The sequence below is a fragment of the Kryptolebias marmoratus genome, linkage group LG11 (genome assembly GCF_001649575.2).
Source record: "Kryptolebias marmoratus isolate JLee-2015 linkage group LG11, ASM164957v2, whole genome shotgun sequence".
In the NCBI taxonomy this organism is placed as follows: Eukaryota; Metazoa; Chordata; class Actinopteri; order Cyprinodontiformes; family Rivulidae; genus Kryptolebias; species Kryptolebias marmoratus.
In genome coordinates this window covers 25,759,699-25,781,408 of record NC_051440.1, presented here as the reverse complement: position 1 = coordinate 25,781,408, position 21,710 = coordinate 25,759,699, and the positions used below count along the sequence as shown (strand labels likewise).

Genomic DNA, 21,710 nt, shown 5'->3' with positions numbered 1-21,710 from the left:
TATTGTTGCACAGTTTTCTAACAAAGAAGAATCTGCAAAAAAAAGAAAAGGCCCACAGAGCTCTAATTTGAAGCCCCGTTTAAATTTTTGGACTTCCTTACCCACCGAATGGCTATTTTTGGTTAATTCTTTGCACGTTTTTTAGTTAAAAATGACAAATACTACTTGCATTTTAGTTTGTCTTGACTAATGTGTTTCATTTGTGTGACTGACACGTTCAGTAAAATGATAAATACATCTGAATAAGTTTCTAGGTTATTATTTTAATCAGCAATTAACCATGCCTTACATACTTGATCAATTACCAAGTAGGAAAACAATATATATATTATTATTAAGTGTACAAGTTCTTCTAAGGGCTGTTAAATATACATTTATTTAAGCAAAGCAGTTGTTGTTATATTTTGTTAAATGAAAAATACATTTTGGTCCATAATAAAAACATCTGGTTATCAGATACCCTGATTTCCAAAGACTGGAGGTGAACTCATACAGATTAATGCAGAGACATCAGGGAGAAATTCACAGAACATAAATACCCAAAGGATGAAGAGGCGGACTGAAATAAAACTGACTAAACAAATAAAATTAATTTGATTTGTTGTGAAAACAGCTCTAACTCCAGCTACATTTTGATGTGGTAGTAGCTGAGAGTCATTAATAACACCTGATTACATCACATGAGTTCTTGGAGAACGTTATTTTTTTAGGTTTTACCAAAACTGTTTTAACTCCATCATTTCTCGACATAAAACAATCTTAGTCTAAAACTCTGGTGTGAAATGTGGCGGGCGATATGCATTCCTTCAAGGAATATAAAATATTTTGTCATTCCTTGAGTTTTCATCTTTTATTGTACCATGGCCTGCCTTTGGGTGATATAAATGTCTCAAACAAATATTGTCTTTGGTGCAAAACAATTCTAAAAATCTAAAATTAATCAGCTTTTAAAAAAACGCCAAAGCAGAGATCAGCCATTAACACAAATGTTTGCTTTTTTATGAAACAAACACGTATGTTTTATCTTCAGAGTAGTTTCTGCTACCAGCACCATCAAACTGAGGCTTTAGACATTCACGCAGGAATCCTAAAATATTACAAATGTAAAGAAAGAGAAGTGAAAATGGCAGCTGCGTGTTTCATGTTACCTGTGCCTGCAAGGCGTTTGCAGTTGGCGTGGAAGGACACGGGTACCGACCCGTTATTGGTGATATTTACTGACTGACTGACGGCTTTGTCTGGAATGACTAACCCAAAGTCCAGAACGTACTCTGGGAGCTCAGACCTGCTGGGAAAAAAAAAGAGGCTGAAAAAACATTTGTAACAACCAAGCTGGTTTATCACGATAAGTTTGGAAACTTTACTTTTTTAGAATTTACTGATTGACTGAGTCACATTTGATTAATATTATCTTTTCATACAGCAGAACTTCACTTTGTATCTTAAACTCATCATTTTCTACAAATATATAATGAATCAAAATTTATTTTTTTAAATCAAATGTCACATATAAATAAAGGTTTACTTTATTGAAGCAGTTCACCACCTTGCACATAATTTACGCTTTTATTAAATTATTATTATTTATTTATGACGCTTCCACCCATAAAAACAACCAGTGAACTCCAAACTGCACAAAGCAGCCAGAAATCACTCATTGACTGAGATTCTTTGAATTAAAGCTCCGTTTTAAGCAGTTTTTCCTTCAGTGAAGTAACTGGACCATCTGTTAAACCACAGTGTGTGTGTGTGTGTGTGTGTGTACATACTTGCTTAGTTTCTGCCACTGGAAGGAGGAACTTGGTGAGTCACGGAGCTCCAGGAGGTTATCGGTCAGAACGAGAGCGTTTTCTTTGACCAGCAGTCTTTCGGTTTCCATCTGAAGCAGCTCCTCAAACTGCAGCCGGCAGGAAAAGGAGACAAAGAGAAGACCAGACGGAGGCATAAGCAGGCATATTAAACGTTGAAAAGTTAAACTATTAAAGTGTTAAAGAGTTCTCCAGATTAAAACAACGGCCATCAGAGTCTGAGAGGAGAAACGACAATTATAAAGACTTTCATGGATCTGCTCCTGGCTGATCACCTTTTGATAATAACTGTAGTAACAGAGAGCTCTGATATTTGTATTTTATATTAAAATAAATATACATTTTAAACATGTGATAATTAAGGATACCTACAAATAAACATTATCATTAAGCAGGAGTCTCATTGACTACATGCAGTTTTATTTTTCTCATCTTTTATATTGAACAGGACAATAACTGTCCCATGTTTTGTGTTTTGAATGGTTTTGTCGTCTTTGTGTTGGTTTGTGACGGACGGGCGACCTGATGACCTGTCCAGGGCGTGCCTCGCCTCTCGCCCGATGACCCCTGGAGATACACAGCAGCTTCCTGCAGCGCTGAGCCAAAAGGCTGGATGGATTTAATTTTCTGAAGCTCCTTGTTTTTCAGTTCAGTTTCAGTTGAATCCCTCTTCCCAGCAGACAGAAGCTCCTTGGTTTCTTGGTTTCACTCCAGTTTTTGTCAGATCATCGTATGGAAGTCCTAGTTCCTCATGTCCAGTCTTGTTTCTGTTTCACTGTGGTCTCCGTGGAGGTTTTTGGTCTCATCTGCTCGTTTAGTTTTTGTTTTCATTTATTAAATCTTCTTGGAGAATATCTGCCTGCTGCCTGGTCGCCTTGAATCTTTCCACCAACCAGATTCAGACACCCTGCATGCAACTGCTGACATCTTAAATAAGCAAAAAGTGTACAATGCATTGACTAAAAGTATGCAATTATACATAATCATGTTTATTTAGGCACCTTAATTGTAGAATACCTCTTATAAGATAAAAATTTTTAGTGGTGTCTGCAAAAAATATTATATTTTTAAACATAGTAATAAAGAAAATCCGAAAAAATTATGATTTATTGTACTTGTCATTTTGGTTGCAATGTAAATATAAATTAGATAAATAATAAATAAATACAATAAATAACCAAGGAAAAAAACAAAACCTTAATGCCAACTACCTGCATTATTTTTGCCTCATAAAAACAAAAGATCTAAAGTCACCGCAGTCTGATCTTTTTCATTTTATTCTCCTAGACACTTTATAGAGGTTTTCTTCTCGTCTCTGATGAAAATACTTCACAGGAAAATATTGGATTTTTAATTTCAGCACGGGGGTGGATGTCAGCGGGGCAGACCATAACACCGTGAGTAAATACTGAGGGGATAAGCAGAAATTTCCTCAGTAATCCTGCAGCTCTTACAGAGCAGAACAGGACAAGCAGTAAAATCAAAAAAGAGTTAGGAAGGAAGAACTTTTCTGCAGAATAGGTGGCTACTAATAAAAAACGGATGTAGACAAACAATCTTGCAATAAAGGAGTATAGTGGGTATGCAGTTAAAATAAATATAACATCATAATTTATATAATATAGAGGGTGATTTTAGGACAGTAATGTGTTCATACATACAGAAAACTCTGGAAGAAAGGAAGACAAATCAGAATATTACCTTAGAAAACATAAGCAAATCCTTCTCAATCCTAAAAGTTACTAAATGTGTATTTCTCTTCAAAGAAACTGGATTATTTTTAAGATTTTTCGATGTCTATGCCACCAAACACCACATAAGTACCTGTGAAGTACCAGAAATTTCAAAATAAAACTTTTTAGCTTCTGTAGATACGCCTGGATGGAGTCTATTTCCACAGCATTCCTCGTCACATTTAGCTCTTTTCTTCTGTGTGTTTAATAGTTTTTGTTTGTTTGTGCTTCTTGTATTTACTGACTGTGAGCGCAGCCTTTCCTGATGCGTCTCCACCGGAGGTTTTCTGAAGCTTCAGGTCTTCTCTGCGCCGCTCTGCATCCACTGCTGCTTCGGCCTGCTGCACTGCCTCCCTGTAGCGTTCCTCTGCTGCGAGAAAATCACGCCGAGTCACGGTTAGGAAGTCGGTGGCTTCCCAAACTAACATCAGTACCAGGCAATAATAAACTAAACCAATGGGTCCCAGATCTTTCAGGTTCTGACCCAAAAAATAACATCGGCAAAGGCTTCCAGCCCCAACTACTGCTAAAACAGCTAATAAGCCAAAAAAAAAGGATGTAATGACAGCCTAGGCAACTATGAAATCAGTTTTTTTTAGGTTTTATTAAAACTGTGGCAAAAATGTGTTATTAGCAGTCATTGTCACAGATCCCACATGTTTTTACAACCCGAGCTTTGGGAATCACAGAACTAAATTATGAGACAAACAGACATTTTGCATGACTGTAATTTTATTTTAAAGTATCTTTTGAAATGATCAGTAAACTGATATAACTGATAAAATCTGATTAGTTGTTAGCATAGTAATGATAGAATTTGGGATTTTTTGTCTATAATTGTCAGCATTCATTCTAATGAGTAAAAAAACTGCAGCTTTAAATTCATCCAAATGTCTTTCTTGTGAGTAAATGAGTGGAATCTGTGTGTAAGAGGCAGATCTGTGCGTACACATGTTTCGTGGTAAATTCAGGGTGATTCTCGGGAACACTCCCGCTCCGGTGAGGGAGATCTTCTCCGGTGGTTGAGAAGCCACCTGCAGCCAGAGCTGCTTCTCAAACACCTCAGGGACGCCCGGCAGGTAGAGCACGCGCAGGTGTCGTTTCGAACCCGCGTTAATGTAACCCTGGCACAAGAAAGCACACAAACAGATGAAAAACATGTTCAACTCTCAAACATCTAATTAGGAACTGGACTCATGATCAGCTCACCACAGCTGGGATAACCATGGGCCACCCAGGTCTGACCTCCAGCTTCTTTCCCAGCCCTTCATCTTTTAGAGCCTTTATCTGAGGTCTTCCTCCTTCATCAGCCTTTTCCTCCTCTTCTTCACTTTGTGGGTGTGTGATACTGAAATTAAAGCCCACCTTGCCAGTATTCGTCACGGTCAGTTCAACCTCTCCAACACAGTAAAAAAGCTGGAAGAAAGAGGGAAAAAGATGAAGGAATGGAGGAGAGAGGAAACACCGGTCTGATGTAGGATCCTGGGAAACATCCAGGAAAACTACTCCACCTGGTGTCTTTTACATCTGCCTCGAAGATAAATATTTTATATATATTAGAAATGCATTCATTACGTTATATATTTCACCTCCTTTCTGTCATGGAGTGTTCAAAACACCAACAAATAGAGACAGAGCAACAGACGGACAAGAAAAGTGACAAAAACAGTTTCAGAGCTGGTAAATTGTGCACGCACAAACCAGCTCGTGAGCTAAATGTTGGCTACAAAATTAAAACAACTTCAAGAATAAAAGACAGAAACAGCAAGAAAGGGAAGAACATTTAACCGACAGGAAGGTTGGAGGAAAGTTCTGCTGAATCGCTTTTTCACCTAAATCAGAAATCAATGTGTCCCTGTGTTGAATATAAATGATAAGTGGTCCTGATGGCTTGCATACTTAAAGAGGAGGTGGAAGTGAAACAGACCAAAGTGTGAAAACAAGGCAGTGACATTCAAAGTTACCTTTCTTTGCAGTATTAAACTATGATAGATGATTTTCACAATGCTTTCTTTTATAAAAAACTATTATTCTGCTTTTATTTTTAGCATAAAAAATTTAAATTAAATGCAAGTGCAAATGGTAAGGTTAAAAACTGACATGCAAAAGCTTACAGTGTTATTATTATTTGAGCAACTCATAACCAACAATCATACAAATCAGCTCCACTCCTTCGAGCCGGTCAGCATCAGCTTCTAATGCGTCGCTACGAGCCGTTCTGTCAGGGTTTGTAAGAAAAAACGGTATGTGACACATGGATAAGCAAACAGATGGGAAAACTAAATAAATAGGAAAAGCAAATGAACAAAAAAATAAAAGAGAGCAATAAATGAACTTCCCAAGGTCCAGCAGAAAAACCAAGATGGCTGACATTTAAGTTGGAGTTTTGGATCGTAAGCTGTTCCTTTTTAAAATTGTTTTTTAAGCCTTATTGCTTCTTATTTAAATCTGATCAAACTGGCCCCCGTACGGGATCCCTGAAGCTGGAAGGAGAACAGCGAGAAAACTGCTTTAAGTCACTGAACTCCTGAAATGACATTTTGGTTCTTCAGACATTTATGGAACCTAAAGCAGAAAACTTGTCTGAACTATTAAATGTTTGGCAAACAGCTTATTGGGAAAAATAAAACATGAAGCTAAACTCTCTGAGTCCTGTGCACACACCTGCAGGCCAAAGTCCAGATGGGTGGATTCAAGGCCGTAGCTGATCCCTGACGTTTCTCCTTTCAGTTTGACTTCATATGTTGGTCCGTCTGCGACATGGCACTGAGCAACCACTTCTCTGCTGACATCCTCATGGCCAAAGAAGGAGAATGTAACTACTTCCCTCTCTCCCGGGGGCAGAAGGCCACGCATTGGAGAGATGTCAAAAACCTACATAAACAGACATAAAAACAGTAAAGTACACAAGATAAACTTATTTTTAAATCATTTTTTCAGTGCGTTCAGTAAAACTCCCCTTGGACTAGATAATGTTTTTACCTGCTGATGTCTGATGAAGAATATGTACAACCATAAAAATATTAACCTGTTAACCCTCACCCCCAAAATGCAAAAAACGCCTGAAAAAAGCATCAGATGCTGCTCCTGAACCACTTAGAGTTCATGCAAATGCTTGGTGTCTTTGTAAAAGTAACAATTTAAATCTTTTTGGCAGTGCAGTCCAATTTATTGTTCAGGTAACTAGGATTTCAGTAATAAAGTTGTAATATGATTGGCTGTGGAGAGCTCATATATCGACCTAATTGGTCAAAAGTGGTGTCAATCAAAAGGGGAGGGTCTAGACGACCATTTTGACGTCCTGGTGTTTAAATGTGTTACCATAGAAACCCTGCAGGATGCTTTAAAGTGACACAAACTTGAATACGGAATGCAAGTGTTCTGTTGCTTGTTAAGAGATGTTAGAAATTATTTATGGGTCTGTGAGTTGATTAGAAAAATGGTAAAGTCAAAATGAAGTTGGTGAATTAATCAGAAATGAAAGAAGCATTTCTTTAACTAACTATCATGTTGTAAGCCAAACAAACATGTGATCTGTTTGCACTCAAAGTCTGCGTTGGGGACGACTCAGCAACTACTACACCAGATTTTAGCTTAGCATCTGTAGATTTGTCTGAGTTACAGCCATTTTTTTGTTTACTAATATAAATTAGCTGTAGCGGCCATCTTGAGTTAGGTTCATTTCAAAAGGTAAACAGTTGTAGATGCTCAGCCAGTGATTACTTGCTAAGAGTTTCATTAAAATCCATCCAGTTTCCCAGATCGCCTTCTATGACAGCAGGTAATAATGATGCAGAAGAGTCTGCAGACTGACTGCAGTGAGGATTCTCCACCTTCAGGCTAAAGATGCAAAAACAAAACCGTGTGCCCAGGTTTGGGGTGTTTACATGCGTTTGCCTCCAGAGCAGTGTCAACACATGGGATGGCCTGCTCATCAGCTGCTGGAAGCTTCTTTGCAATCAAATGCACATTTACCTACCTCTTCAACATGCGCAGGGTGTGGCGTGCAGCTCTGCTCATCTGCACCCGGCCCGGGGCTGGGAGGAAGTGAGGAAACAGGAGAGGAACTCCTCTGTTCTTCACTCTGACTGTCTGAGTGCTTCGGCTTCATCTGTTTCTTGCCTGTGTCTCTGTGAGGAGAAACAAGAAATACAACATAACCTAAGTTAATTACTATTATGTTCCATTGCAAAGGAAAAACTCAACACTTACTAAATGGGAGAACCTTCTTTCAAGTAGGAGAAAATGTATTGAAGCATATTTAAACCAGACAAAATTTTTAATTAGAAAAGAGAGCAGTGTATATAAATGTAAAATGCTACAGAGAGTAAATAAGAGCTTGTGTTGTATACCCCATATCGTTCACACGTACTGTAATCTGAGGTGCAAACCGGAATATTCTGCACCCACATCCCACAGAAGTCAGGCTCTCATTTTCTTTCACAGCTCTTCTCCCTCGTTCCCCCATGGGATCACACTCGGTGCATCCATCAAGTTAATTAAACAGAGTGTTCTATAATTAAGAGGAATTTTAATAGGCAGGCAGCAGGAAACAGGTCAGGATAGATTGCAGTGAAGTGCTGAATAAACACGGATGAGAATGAAAAAGGTTTAGGGAGAGAAGCTACCTCCATGCTGGGCAGCAAAAGCTCTACATCAAACCACCAAGCAGTGGATTTGTTATTTCTGTTAGTGTTTCTGCACAGGTGTGCGTGTGAGCTTCAGGTATTCAGCACAAACATTATGGTACTACTGTTGCATCAGCTAATGTGAAAGGTGGGCAACCAACCAGCAGGGGGCGCTGCTGGCTCCTCACCCAGGGTCTGAGTTCTCTGACCTTGGATGATAAAAATGAGTGAAATTAGAGAATAAAGTTAAAAGACAGACTAGAAACAAAATTGTGGAACATGCATGGAGAAGAGGGACTTTAAAGCCCACCAGTGCAAACAGATGAACAGATGGTGAGACAGCGCACGATGAGCTTAAAACAATAAGTCCTCAAAGACGTTCTCATATCTGCTGGTGTCTCTTCCATCCTCTCCTGCTGCCATGGACACTGAGATGTGACAGTTTTCATGTGTTCACTCTCAAACAACAAACACAGAGCTGCACTCGTAGACGGAAGGAATCTGTTGTCAGACAAACACAGATATTCTTCAGCCTGAATGTTTGTTTTTTTTAGCTGGCAGCACTAATATTATCCTTGATTTAATTTGGTTTTACCGATACATAACTAGAACACTCAATACATTTATGTATTAGCAATGATGGCTTGTTGTTTCAAATGTAAATGAACTTTTTCACTAAACATCATGAAATTCTATCCAGTGGTTCATGAGACAATTTGCTAACAAAACAAACTGTTGATTTTAAGAAGCAACGGTAATATTTTAAGAAAAACTGTTGTGCAATGTGTAACCATTAAAGTACTACTGCCACACCACATTTTAGCTCATTAGATGTAGAATTTACTCAAGTAAAGTCATTTTTGTGTTGGCTAACCTCAGTTAGCTGTCGTGGAAATCTTGAATTGGGCTCCGAAGGTTAATCAGCTGTAAATGTACATCCATCATTTCTGAGAGTTTCATTAAAAGTTTTTGAGTGGTTTATGAGATATTTCAGTAACAGACAGACACACATGAGCAAAAACAACCATTCGCCTCTGCTTTTTGATTATGGGATTCAAACCCCTAGTAATGTATTCAAAATTTATAAAATAAACATATTTTTCCAGACTCCTGGTCCGTTTGTGCAGCAGTTACTCTTTAGTTACTAATTCTGACTGATTAACCAGTCAGTTACACAGTAGTTTAATCCCTCATGCATCTATCAATCAAAAAAGTTGAATAATCTTTCTAATTCCAGTCTTGCTGGAGTCTTTCCAGATGGACACGCTGCGGTATCTCCACGTTCTCCACTGCGATAAATGGGTAGAAAGGAGTTTGCTCTGCTGGCAATCCCATCTCCAGGGGCTGTGGTGTAATTACTGATAGGGATGTAATTAGCTCAACATGGCAAGATAGTGCAGGTTCTGTAAAGGAGAAAGAGACTTCGGAGGGGTAAGGTCCACATTTAATTAGCATAACGGCCCATGAGGAAGATTGTTAGGAGAGGTCACAATCAAAGAGGGAGAGCGTAACGAAAGAGATGGGGATAAGGTGAAAGTATGAAACAGAAGTAGAGATAGAGGAGGAGCGGGGAGAAGAAAAAAAGACAAATAGGCATGGTAAAACCCTGAAAGGAGAGACAAAAAGGAAGAATACAAATAGATGGAGGAGGCAGGGTGGAAAAAGCTGATTGAGAGTGATAAATCTTGCAGAGCTATTGCAGTTACTTGGTTCAAGGCCACGGACAGACTACTACAGTATTCACAGCTTATACCAGGGAAGCCAGAGTAAAGGCTTGAAAGAGGCACACTCTAAACTTTATAAAGTACACAATCAGTAAATGTGTCGTCCCCAGAGAATTTATAATGGATTTGGCTCAATTCAGTTCAGAGGGTTAAATGTATAGCTGCTGTGCTGAAACATCCCAGAGGGCAGTTTTAATGCATGGCAGAGATCCATTCTCTTCTTGTCCCTGAGTTTTTGTCTGTTCAGTTTCCCACTGATGGATTTCTTTTTCCAAACTCCAGACAACGGGCTCTTCACCTTCCTTTATTGTACAGAAAGGAATTTTAGAAATATCATCATCACAGTTTATGATCAAAGGCTGCAAAAACTGGTTGAACAATTTTCTTCTTACTTTGTTTTGCATGTTTATATTACCATATGAACATATTCTTCTGCAGAAGAATGTTTGCTAATTACAGACAGATGATGGAGCTTAAAGAAATAAAAATAAATAAAAATCAAGTCTTGTCATTAATACTGGGTACCATAACGTTTGCTTATCTGCCTTTTAAACTAAACAAGTGCTCCATATATTTGCTTTCATTACATGGTGACTGCGTTTTCTGTAAAATTAATCTCAGATTTCAAACATTTATGCAAAACGTCTTGGAAGCAGAAAAATTAATTTCCTGCTCAGTCTTGAAGTTACTTATTGTAATGTACATTGGATGTTCCTTCATTATATTTTTATTATTATTACTGCTCTATTTTATGGTTTATTTATCTGTCTGTCTGGACTTTGGTGCTCATTTTCTGTTTTATTTGGAAATTTAATACTAAAACTCACCATTCTCACATTTAATCAGTCAACGTTCCCCCGTGTTTCCATTTACAGTTTTTTTAAAGTAGTTCCTGTTTAATGTGTGATTCCCGTTTGTTTTAAGTTCTCGTTTGCCTTTGTTAAGCCAGATGGTGTAAATTACATTAATTTTATTTTGGATTTTGACCCTAATTTGTCTGGTCTGAATGAATGAATTGCTGAATTGAAAAGAAACTCTGAATTTGAACTTTATAATCACTAAATTTGGTTCTGTTTTAGGTTTGAAACTACAGTTTTGCCATTATTGTAAAAAAAAGGCTGCAAAGAATATAATCTTTCCTATTAAACTAATGTAAATGTAATTAATTTGTTTAAATGCCAGAAACAAAATCATTCGTATCATGAAAAATCCATATTTAGACAGATTTGTAATTAGAGGTTCTTCTTTACTCTATGAATCTGTGAACTAGTTCCTACAGCGTGGTGGGTAAAGTACCCACACAGTTTCTGTTTTATGTGAACATTTTCAGTGTTAAAATACCTGAGGTGAATTTGTTTGTGGTTGTCCAGAAAATCCCAGCGGTAGGAGACGTGCAGCGGCGAAACGTTGGTGATCGAGATCTCCTGACTGGTCTTCAGGTCGTTGACGATGCAACCGAAGTCCACGATGGTGGCAGAAAAGTGGAGGTTGGGGTGGTGGACCTCGGCGTGCAGCTCCACTGTTTCTTGGTGCGGGTGTTCAAGGAAACGTATTTTAAGAAGCTGCAGAAAAATGTCAGGAATTACTTTGACAGTTACTTCACAAAACCATCACAAAAAATGCTTTTAACCCCAGGAATTACCCATCTTTCTACAGTTTATGACCCTTTAAACATGAAATCAGATAATCCAAATTATGACTCATGTATAATAGTTTCTTTTGTAGTTGAACGTATAAAATTAAAGCTATTTATTTAAAACGATCAAGATAAAAACACATTTTTCTGTAGGTTACCTGGTTCTGAATCAAACTCACCTCATCCACAATCTGTGACACCTGGTTCTTATAAAAGGTTGGGTCAAAGCAAACCCACAGCTCCACCTCACCCTCATCCCCTAAAACCAAATACTGAAAAAAAAAAAAAAAAACTTTTATTATAATACGTAGCACAATGTTATGAAAATGTACACAGAAATATCAGTTTCAGGTTCAGGAAAATGTTTATATTATTTTTAGACAAGAAAAGACTGTAAATTTATTAAAGCATGGTCTCAGATTTAAAAAATTGGAATAAAAATGGCAGAACTTTAAATACGATCTATCATAATAACAGTTTTGGTTTTTTCCATCGTCATTTTCTGACATTTGTCATTTTTAGTTGACCAGATGAAACAAACATGATTAACAGGTTTCTCAAAAAATAAAAAATAAAATAAAAATACTGAACAAAATGCTACTAATATGTAAACTAATGCTAACCAGTAATAATTTCATTACGCAGGTGAGACTGAAAACAAAGTCTCAGTTTATTGTGACAAAGTAAGCAACTAAATTAGCAAAGCTCTTCTTTCTTAAATTTGCAATAAAACAATGAAACCAGCCTTGAAAAGCGGACAGAATATAAGACACCTTAGTTGTGGTTGAGCTGTTTTCTAACTGAGCGTCACACAGAAAGAAAGGCTCAGGGAGCGAGAGCTCGATGGACAGAGGCAGGGAGGACACGTTCCTCAGAACCAGCTTCTCGTATGCAGGCTGCAGGATCTTCCCCTTCACCTGTAAGTCAAACATGCATCTATATTTAATAAGAATATACACAGAGAAGTTACATCAAGATATACAAAGCAAAGTCTATAACTCACTCTCTGCTTCTGTCTTTTACAAAAACAAATGTTTTTACATTAACAGAATAAATGCACAACACACAAGTCCTTTAAAGTCATTTTTACTTCCTGTAGGTCAGGCTTTTCTTGACTCACCATAAACTTTACAATGACTAGAATTATTTTAAAATAATGAAAAATACAATGCTTGTACATCTAACGCACCATCCTTTTACCAAACCATTTGAACAACAGCACACATTAGGATAATATATTCTCAAGATTTGTTGAATGTTGATGAATTATGTTAATTACCAACCTTCTTTCTATAGAAATTCAGCTGCTTTGAGGAAATACTGAGCCACGGATCCACAAAGCGGCACGTTACGTTCACAGACATGATGGTCTCTCGACAGCCCTGAAGGCCAATGATTGCGTGGCACACCAGACGCTCTTTTATGATCTACAAGTTTACAGAAGCAGTCCATAAATCTGATGTAATGCACATGAACCAGCTGTAATGATAGAACTCGGATGTATTTGCTCGGTCTAAAGCCTGAAAGAAAACAGTTTTCACCTTGGGGGAGTCTGAGGATGCCGTAAGCACCATGTCAACAGAGTCTCCTGGAAAAAGCTCCACTCGAGATGGGCTAAGGCTCAGAGCTGGCTTCTCTCTGTTCGTGGAGAGTAAAGATCCACGGCTCAGAGCATCTCTCTGTTTCGGAGAGCTGATGGGAGGCAGAAAGCTTCTCCCAGGGCAGAGGCCATCAGTCTTCCAGAACATCCGGTGGACTCGTTGGCCACAGTTGGTCAGTTTGAAGCTGTACTTGCACAAATCATGGCTTAAAAAGCAGAAAGAGGACAAATGAGAGCTAAAGCACACTGTCAGTGTCACAGTCATGAGTGGGAGTTCTTGTTTCTACCTGAAATGTGTGCCCAGGTCAAGACTGGGCCCAAAAGGCTTGTCACTGATGATTGTTGTTCCAGTTCCTGTGGCCGACACAGAGACGATGTGAGTTTTACTGTCCTGGATGGACACTTCCAGCTTGTCCTGGAAGTGAAGTTTGTCCTTCAGATGCACCACTATCTTCAGCTCCAACTGGCTCTCTGGTTGAACCTCTCCTTCACTGGGCTCGACACGCCAAAAAGACTTTTTGCAGTCCTGGTACAAAAGAAAAAAAAACAGAAACAGTCTGAACTTGATGAGGTGAAGTGTTACGTTATGTCTTCCTCTGGAAACACTGGTGTTCCATCACTGAAACGTGATGCAGTAAAATAGCCCCCCTATGAGGTTACTTTCCCCTAACTGCGCCGCACAAGTCTTGAGAGTTAACCCATGGCTGGACGCTGGAAGATGGATGTGTGTATCAAATAACTGCATAATCACATCAACTTTCAGTGAAGCATGAGATTCTAGAGGTAAAAGAAGAGCAGCGGTTCCTGTCTGACATAACTAAGATTAAATACATCTTTAATATGAGTGGGATTTTGTATCAAGTATTTTACACAAATGTGCATGATGTTAAAATGAATGCAATACGTGTACTGTAACAGCATGCCTTAAATGCATAAAAACTTTAAATACTTTTGATTTATTCCATATCTGTACTCTGCCTTTAAAGACAGCTGCAAAACAATCTCAATATTCATTTAATCTGCAGCTTTCTGGATGTTTCAGCTGCATTTTTTGATTAGATTCATGTGCAGAGCAAATACAGAAGCTCTGATGTTCATCTTGATTTTTGTCCTTATTGTGCTCACTGTATATAAATATCTGACCAAGCACTGACTGAGATTACAATCAATGTTCTATACAAGATTTGTGCTGATGGATGGCTGGAACGTAAACTTTTAATTGAGATTTGGAAAATTAGCTTCCAACTTGTGCAGTGAAGCTTGGGCGCTCTCGGTGCCTATAGGACAGCACAGCAGATTATCGATCAGTGAGGAAACACTCAAACGCTGCTGCTGACATCTGGGAGGCCATACTGAGGCACAAAAATATTGGACAAATGTTTTATTTTACACGTTTGAAGTAAAACTTCCTCACACAGCACACTGCACATGAGCAGTGAGTGGCACTGGGAGTCATAGATCACTTTCCCAGTGTTTGTACAATCGAGCGAAGGAGCTTGAGAACGCAGACGGGGAGAGGATCGATATGTGGGTGATCAGGGTAAAGGGGTGGGTGGGGTCAGAGAGGCAGGAAAAGCAAAGGGTTGGCTCCCCGGAGTGAAGAGGAAGATGAGTGGAATCTCAATAATCACATCAAACCTGCTGCGTCCCACAGCTTAATTAGCATTGATTGAATGCAGCACAAGTCAGAACACTTTGGAATTTCAATTTCTGCTGTATCCTTTACAGCTATCAAACAAACGCTCTGCCACTATCATATCAATTATACAGAGCAAAGAAATAAATAAATCTATGAATTCTTTGTTGGAAAGATTTTTCATGACCAACTAAAAGATAAGCTTTTTAGTCACAGTTTCTAGTTGCATGACATGCCCACCAAGATCAGGCAATAATGTTAAGGTTTTCTGCAGCACTTTGACTCTGGTCACCCTTGTAATAATGAAAGTAGTCCATAGCGGCCAACTTAAACGGGCTTGTTCAGAAGTTCGTGAGATATTTTGCTACCAGAAAGACAGGGTTGACTCCAATGGTTATTGGCAAAGTTTTAAAATCCCATGCGATTAGTAAGCCCTTAAAGTATGTGTTTGGGATGAAGGTCAGCCACCAACACACCAAATTTTAGCTTAATATCTGGAAAATGGGCTAACTTATAGCATTTATTGTGTTTGCTAAGGCTGAACGGGGTTGACTCCTAAAGTTAATAAGCTGTAGATGTTCTTCCAGGGTTTCCTTTGAGAGTTTCATTCAAATATGTCCACTGGTTCAGGAGATATTTTGCTAACACTAGAGACACAGGCATGTCTGTGTGTGTGCTATTCATTGGCCTTCTGCAGCAGGTGGTAATTATCACAAGCCTCAGTCACGCTCACAGATGGGCACTTAAACAACGACCCACTTTGATATGTTAGGAAATATCTGTGCGATCTTCTGTCAGCAGCTTTATTCGTGTGGCTGTTTGGCAGCCTATTGAGCGAGTTATAATGTAATTCTAGAAGAATCAACATCGATTGAAGCCTACAAATGCAGATGAGAAACTCCTTCCCTCGACGCTGCCTCAGAGGAGAGCGCAGGGTCACGTAACTGCAGTAACACCACGGTTGTGTCTTTCATTGTCACGGTTTCGTATTTCATTTAATCTGACTTAGAATGATAACTTACTTTATTTTATGATGTCAAAATTGAACATCTCATGCTGAAAACTGATTAAAATAAGTAAAAAAATGTCTTTAAACGTTTGTTAAACGTTCTAAACTCAATGTAAACAGTTTTACACAAGCTGAAAGTTGATATGTCTGTGTAACTGTAGACACTACTGGATCACAGAAAAATTCTCTAAAATGTTTTTTAAACCCTTTAAAATATTCTAAGGATGCAGCTTTTTTGTTTGTTTGTTTCAGCTAAAGGCTTAATGAACTGTTTATCAAAGTCCTTCTCAAAATAAAAGGCTATTTTGTCAGAATTCTATGAAACAAAGTGAACTATAAGATGAATAAGATTCTCTTTGGTTTAATGTTTGTTCTGATTGTTTTTGAACCTGCTGTGGTCAACAGTCATCGCTCTGACACTGACTTCTCTGAATTCACTAATCCGTGTATATGTGCCTTTATTTATCTTACGTTGTGTCTGTCAGATGTCTGAATGTATTCAGACTGTCTATAAAACGTTAAAGCAGACACTTTTGTCTTTAAATCACTTTTCAAAGTTGCGCTCAACTATTTTCTTTCTGTCATCCATTTATTGGCAAAACGTCTCCGTGTGACTGGCTCGTAATAGTCAGACAAAGAGCACAAATCCGGGAGAACCAGCCTCCTGGGATAGGACAAAAAATTGACATGGGAAGTAATTACAAGCAGAGTTTAAAGATTTGAACTCATTAACTCATTAATCACATATCCAATTAGACTGAAATTAATTAGTCAAAGAGAAGCGGGACATTGGCAGAAAGGTTTTATAAGACATTAGTAAGCAAATTTGTAGTCGGCGAGACAAATGTGTGGTAAAAACAAAAGGATGGAGGTGCTTTTTCCTCTTTACTGCCTGCTTCCAAACGCTGGTTTTATGAGTTCACCGTGTTCTCATTTGTTTAATGCCACTCTTGCAGGATGTGATAGGTGTATCTGTGTAGATGTTGGTGTCTGTACCATGCGAGTGCTGAAGAGGGCTGGAATGGGAGATTGGTTGAACAGTTGCAGGTTTCTAGCAGTGTCTGTCAGAACCGGAACTCTGCCAAAATGCAGCTGAGTGCTTGAAACATGAACAACCGGCCCCTGCCCAATACATGACAGGACGACCTCCTGAAAGGGCACGAGAAAGAGAAAGGTCAGAGAACAGAGTGTTTAAGCTGCAGTAACACAAACATTCCCATTCAGATTCACTGACCAGAGGCTGGAGGCTGCCAAACACAGCAATACGAAGAGAGCAACGCAGCTTCCCTACAGCCTTCACCTCCAGGAACACAGGAAGTTCTTCTGATCCGCCAGGAAGAAGAACTCCTCTGGGAGCAGAACTGCCAAAAACCAGAGGTGCGCCTTCTTCATTTTCCTGAAAACAGTGACACAGACAGATGTGTTCATAATGCAGATCTACAGATCAGTCATGGTGTGTTCCTTGGTCTTCATGATGCTGTTTGATCATTAGGTGCATTCTGATTGGTTGCTCTGGATTTTAGTTAGGGCTGTGAGAGTAAAGAGGTCTGAAAACTTATAAAAGGTTTTCAAAACCATGTATCATTTTCCTTCCACTTCACAATAATGCACTGTTTTGTATTGGTCTGTCTCATAATAACTTAAATAATTTAAAATTTGTGGTAAAGTGACAAAATGTGGAAAAGCTATTCATTGCAATGTCAGGAAAACCAGACAAAATATATCATAAAGTAAGAAACAAAATCCTCACAATGTTTTTCTTATGTGTGTCATCTGTTATACATCCTTAAATTAAACATTTGTAAGTGAAATTTGTAAATTTCAGTAAATTTATTGGCCATATTTGTTTACCTACACTTTATTTTCACATTACTTAACCTTTAAGCCATCATGATAAGATAAAATCATATTAATTTGACAACAGAAAATTCCTGATTAATGCATCTGTGCTGATATATTAGCAACACTGCAGTCCCATGCAGCCTAAGCATCTCTCTCCTGCCACATGCATCCAGTGTTCAGACTAACCTGATCAAGAAGGCCGTAAAAAGCAGGCAGAGCGCTGGAGTTGGTCAACCTCACTGTCTGCTCGTTGGGGTGATTGAGGTAACATCTTTGGAAGTCCAAAACTGGAGTTTCGACAATAACGTCAGGCACAACACACCTAATAACAGAAAACAGAGAGGGACCAAAGAAGAAAAACAGAAAGAGATTCATCTATAATTTGGATTGCACTGCTCTAAACCTGAAGTTTATTAATAATAAAATCAAATCATAAGAAAATCTGATTCCTTTTGGCCTGCTCTAAGTGACAGTGCAGCTGACAGTTTTTATTATAAAGAAGGAAATTAGAAATATATAATGCATTCATTCTTAAACTCACATCACTGTCAATAAAAAAGCAAACCCAGGTGTAAGTGTGTGTTTATAAAAGGTGTGCAGGATCTACAATATCCCCTTTTTGGTAAAGTGTTTCATTTAAATAAAATAAGCTGACAATATTATCAGGAAAATGCTCCTTTCAGTCATGTTAGTTTTTTTTTTACAATCTGCCCGCTCCAAAAGTAGGTAATAAAATATTTGCTCATTTTAATCTGCTGTCTTTATGCTACATGTACAAACACTCTGCAAAACAATAACACATTGAAATAAAGGCAACATTTTACTCCTTTAGTTGGTAAATTTGAGCTTTTAGGGAGGTTTGTGTCGGTTCAGGTTCCTGCATTTATCTAATAACCGACCCGTTTACTTCTCCTCACCTTTCCACACTTCTGCTGCATTGGCTAATTATCTAAACATGGTAAATTCAAATAAGATGCTTAAAGCTGCGCTGAAATAAGTCTTGCATTGGCGAATTAGAGAGTTCCAACACAAGGGGAAAAAAATCAGTTTATTATCACTTCATTGTGCAGAGTGGTCTTTAATTTGCAGCAACTTTTGATGTATTTAAACATTCAGCTGAATGCATGTTTGAGTGTCCCTCAGATGGGAATGTGTCCGACCTGGCATTGATAGGAAGATACGTTTCCTTTTCAACATCTTCCACATCGACCACCAGGACCAGCCTGTAACTCCTGACGGTGTTGGAGCACAGCGTCACCTGTTCACACATCAGCCACACACACTTATCAGTAAAGTCAGCAGAATTGATTGTTCCTTCCTTTTTTTGGTTTGAGAATAAAGTGATGAGTTTAACTGAAGCTTTTTATGTTAATCTTCATTACTGGCCGGCACTGTAGCCAAATTACAGAAGTGATAAACATTCAAGCAAAAAACAGAAAAAAGGTCTGCATAAAATAATAAATCTGTAAATTTAACTTGCTTATCCAACACCAGATAACATTTTTCTGAAATCACAACCAGTTTGGCACAGATTAGTTGAAATTTTCTATGACTAAGTTAAAAGAAACAGCATTAAAGATCAACATAAAGTATTTATTATGATTAAATCACTGTATTTAATTTTTATTTTTTAAATAATTTATTTTGGAGCTCTTTAACAGTAAATGTCAAACTCTGATAAGACACAGCACATCTTTAAATAAACATTTCATATAAATTTACACCAATTTTTAATGCATGTTTTTAATGAGTTATTCCTCTCAAACTAAAGCATTGGTGATCAAGAACAATAGAAACAAGCTTTCTGGTGTAAGTAAAGACAGAAATAGACAAAAGAAGGTTTTGTGTTTAAATTTATGCTCAACAGTGATTCATGTTTTCAACTTTTAATTAATAAGAAAATATTCCCCGATATTAAATAGGCTGGCAGCATTATCAATCAGCTGCAGTAATATGGTTTATTATATCAAAACTGGACCTTTCATTAATTTTACCAAAATATAAAAAGAATCTGCAAAGTTCAGTGTTTAAATTATATTAATTAATTAAGACAAGAAAAAGCTTTTTTTTCCTGTTTCAGTAAAATAACAGTTTTTAACAGAATGTTTCTTGTTTAAAGTGTTCATATAAAACTTAATTAGTCCTGTTATTTTTCAATCCATCTAGTTTAAAGTCAGTAAAGGAGCAAAAATGGTTCTTTTTATCTTAAAGGTTGAAAGCCTCTGAACCAAGTGATACATCTGCCTCCTACTGCTAACTCTGCTATCATTTAATACTTTTACAAAAATACAAAACAATGATCATGATCCTGGAGTTTTTGTGTTCTCAGTTTATTAGTGTTTATTGGTCATACCTTTCCGCATTGTTAGATATTCTTCAGTATGTTTTTGTTTACAGAGTATCCCTGGTCATGGTTTCTAGCCTCTACTCATCACTCACCTGTTCTGCATCTGCTAATCAGCCCAGCTGCAATCACTAATTAATCACTCCTCCCAGGTTACTTCTTCTCCTGGTTCTCACAGTGTTCCATCATAATGACTGTTCTCTCGTTACATCTTATAGTTTCTCATGTACCCTTAGGTTAGTTTTTTCTTATTACTTGTCCAGCTGCCCTATTTGCCTTTTTATTTCTTATTATTTAAAGCTTTAGGTTTTTTATTTTGATTCTCTGCTTGGTTTTGAGTCTGCACTTTGGCTTCTTTCCCACAACCTTCTGATAAAAATAACAGCTGTAAAGTTTAAAGGAGACTAGAAACCATTTTAAATGGACAGATTCTTAGATTCATGCTTTGTTGAAGAATATAAATGTTGGTTTATAAATATAGATAAAAGGTTTTTATTTGTGAAATAAGTATTTGATAGGGACAGTGGTTGGTAAAAATCAAACTCTTCCTTGTTTCACTAAAAATATGGCATGATAAAGAAAGGCTGTCTTGATTTTACACTACAACATTCTAGTTAAACCAGTGCACTCTAATTTGCATGCATTTGTTATTAATTTGAATACTAATTGTACCTCGATGGTTTCGTCAGACATGGCGCGCACAGAGCCAGCAGCAGGGCTGACGGTGAACTCCACGGGAGGGCCTTGAGCTGCATGCCCTCGCCAGTTCTTCAGGGATAAATCAGACACCTGTTTGGCACCGCTAACACTGGGAAACTCTGATCCATCCCCGAGGACGCGCAGGGCAAAGGTCAAAGGCACGAAGGATGTGTTAAAGAGAGTACAAGTCACTGTAGCTGGGAAACCTGCACAAAAAGACAGAGAGCAATACAAGAAAACAGCACAAAGTAAATCCTATGAAAATGGAAGGAAAGAAAATGTTTGTTGTTATGATTTTAACATAAAATTTAATTTAATAAAATATGCCTCACCAAAGGCTACATCTCCAAAATTGAGCTCGCAGACATTAAAATGAAACGTAGGACCAATGACACAACCCCTGAAAGAAAAATAAAAACAGATCTAAGAAACCTGCGGAACAGAAGGTAAATGTCTCTGAAATACCTGCTGGGGGAGCAGTACAAAGTACAAAAACTCAACTTTCTAAAACCATCTAAACTCCCAGTTTCACCTGAAGGTCAAGGTAGGAGGCCGAGGCTGTCCTGTGACAGTTAGCAGCAAGTCCTCGATAAAACTTCCCAAGATGTGACTCTGGAAGGTGACTTCCACAATCTGGCAGGCCCTGGGGGGAACGACGCCTTCCTCTGGACTGACAGAGAAACAACGGCCAAATGTGGTGTCGGAGCTCAAAAACCTGAAAGGGGAATCAATCGGCCCCTTGTTTGACAGCTGCACCTGAAAGGAAGAAATAAGATTTAAAAAAATCAACATTCAGTCACTTATTTTTATTCTATGAACCTCATAAATTATCAAAAGATTTATACAGATTTCACAGATCAATATTTTATTCATCCCAAAAGAAATACAAGATCTTTGAATGACTTGTGATGTAATATTTTGAGCTTCAATAATAATTTAAAACTGACATTTTACAGTTTTGTTAGTTTAGACTTTTATCCATCCATCCATCCATCCATCTTCTTCCTCTTATCTGGGGTCGGGTCGCGGGGGCAGCAGCCTAAGCAGGGAG

The 21,710-nt window shown here is 38.0% G+C and overlaps 1 protein-coding gene across 1 annotated transcript in view; it reads right to left on the bottom strand.

Moving 5' to 3' along the window:
* The window catches only part of hydin (HYDIN axonemal central pair apparatus protein), a 70,435-nt gene that overhangs the window by 29,598 nt on the left and 19,127 nt on the right, over positions 1-21,710 (bottom strand). Inside the window, exons 11-30 of the mRNA XM_037978285.1 lie at positions 21,192-21,415; positions 20,992-21,059; positions 20,633-20,865; positions 18,777-18,874; positions 17,803-17,938; positions 17,009-17,170; positions 16,771-16,923; positions 13,417-13,655; positions 13,071-13,335; positions 12,813-12,956; positions 12,210-12,446; positions 11,709-11,861; positions 11,235-11,455; positions 7,521-7,671; positions 6,206-6,415; positions 4,751-4,957; positions 4,491-4,665; positions 3,787-3,911; positions 1,770-1,897; positions 1,149-1,285 (exon numbers count right to left, since the gene is read on the bottom strand). Of these exons, the coding sequence (XP_037834213.1) occupies positions 1,149-1,285; positions 1,770-1,897; positions 3,787-3,911; positions 4,491-4,665; positions 4,751-4,957; positions 6,206-6,415; positions 7,521-7,671; positions 11,235-11,455; positions 11,709-11,861; positions 12,210-12,446; positions 12,813-12,956; positions 13,071-13,335; positions 13,417-13,655; positions 16,771-16,923; positions 17,009-17,170; positions 17,803-17,938; positions 18,777-18,874; positions 20,633-20,865; positions 20,992-21,059; positions 21,192-21,415 (3,466 nt within the window). The remainder of the gene's footprint in view (positions 1-1,148; positions 1,286-1,769; positions 1,898-3,786; positions 3,912-4,490; positions 4,666-4,750; positions 4,958-6,205; positions 6,416-7,520; positions 7,672-11,234; positions 11,456-11,708; positions 11,862-12,209; positions 12,447-12,812; positions 12,957-13,070; positions 13,336-13,416; positions 13,656-16,770; positions 16,924-17,008; positions 17,171-17,802; positions 17,939-18,776; positions 18,875-20,632; positions 20,866-20,991; positions 21,060-21,191; positions 21,416-21,710) is intronic.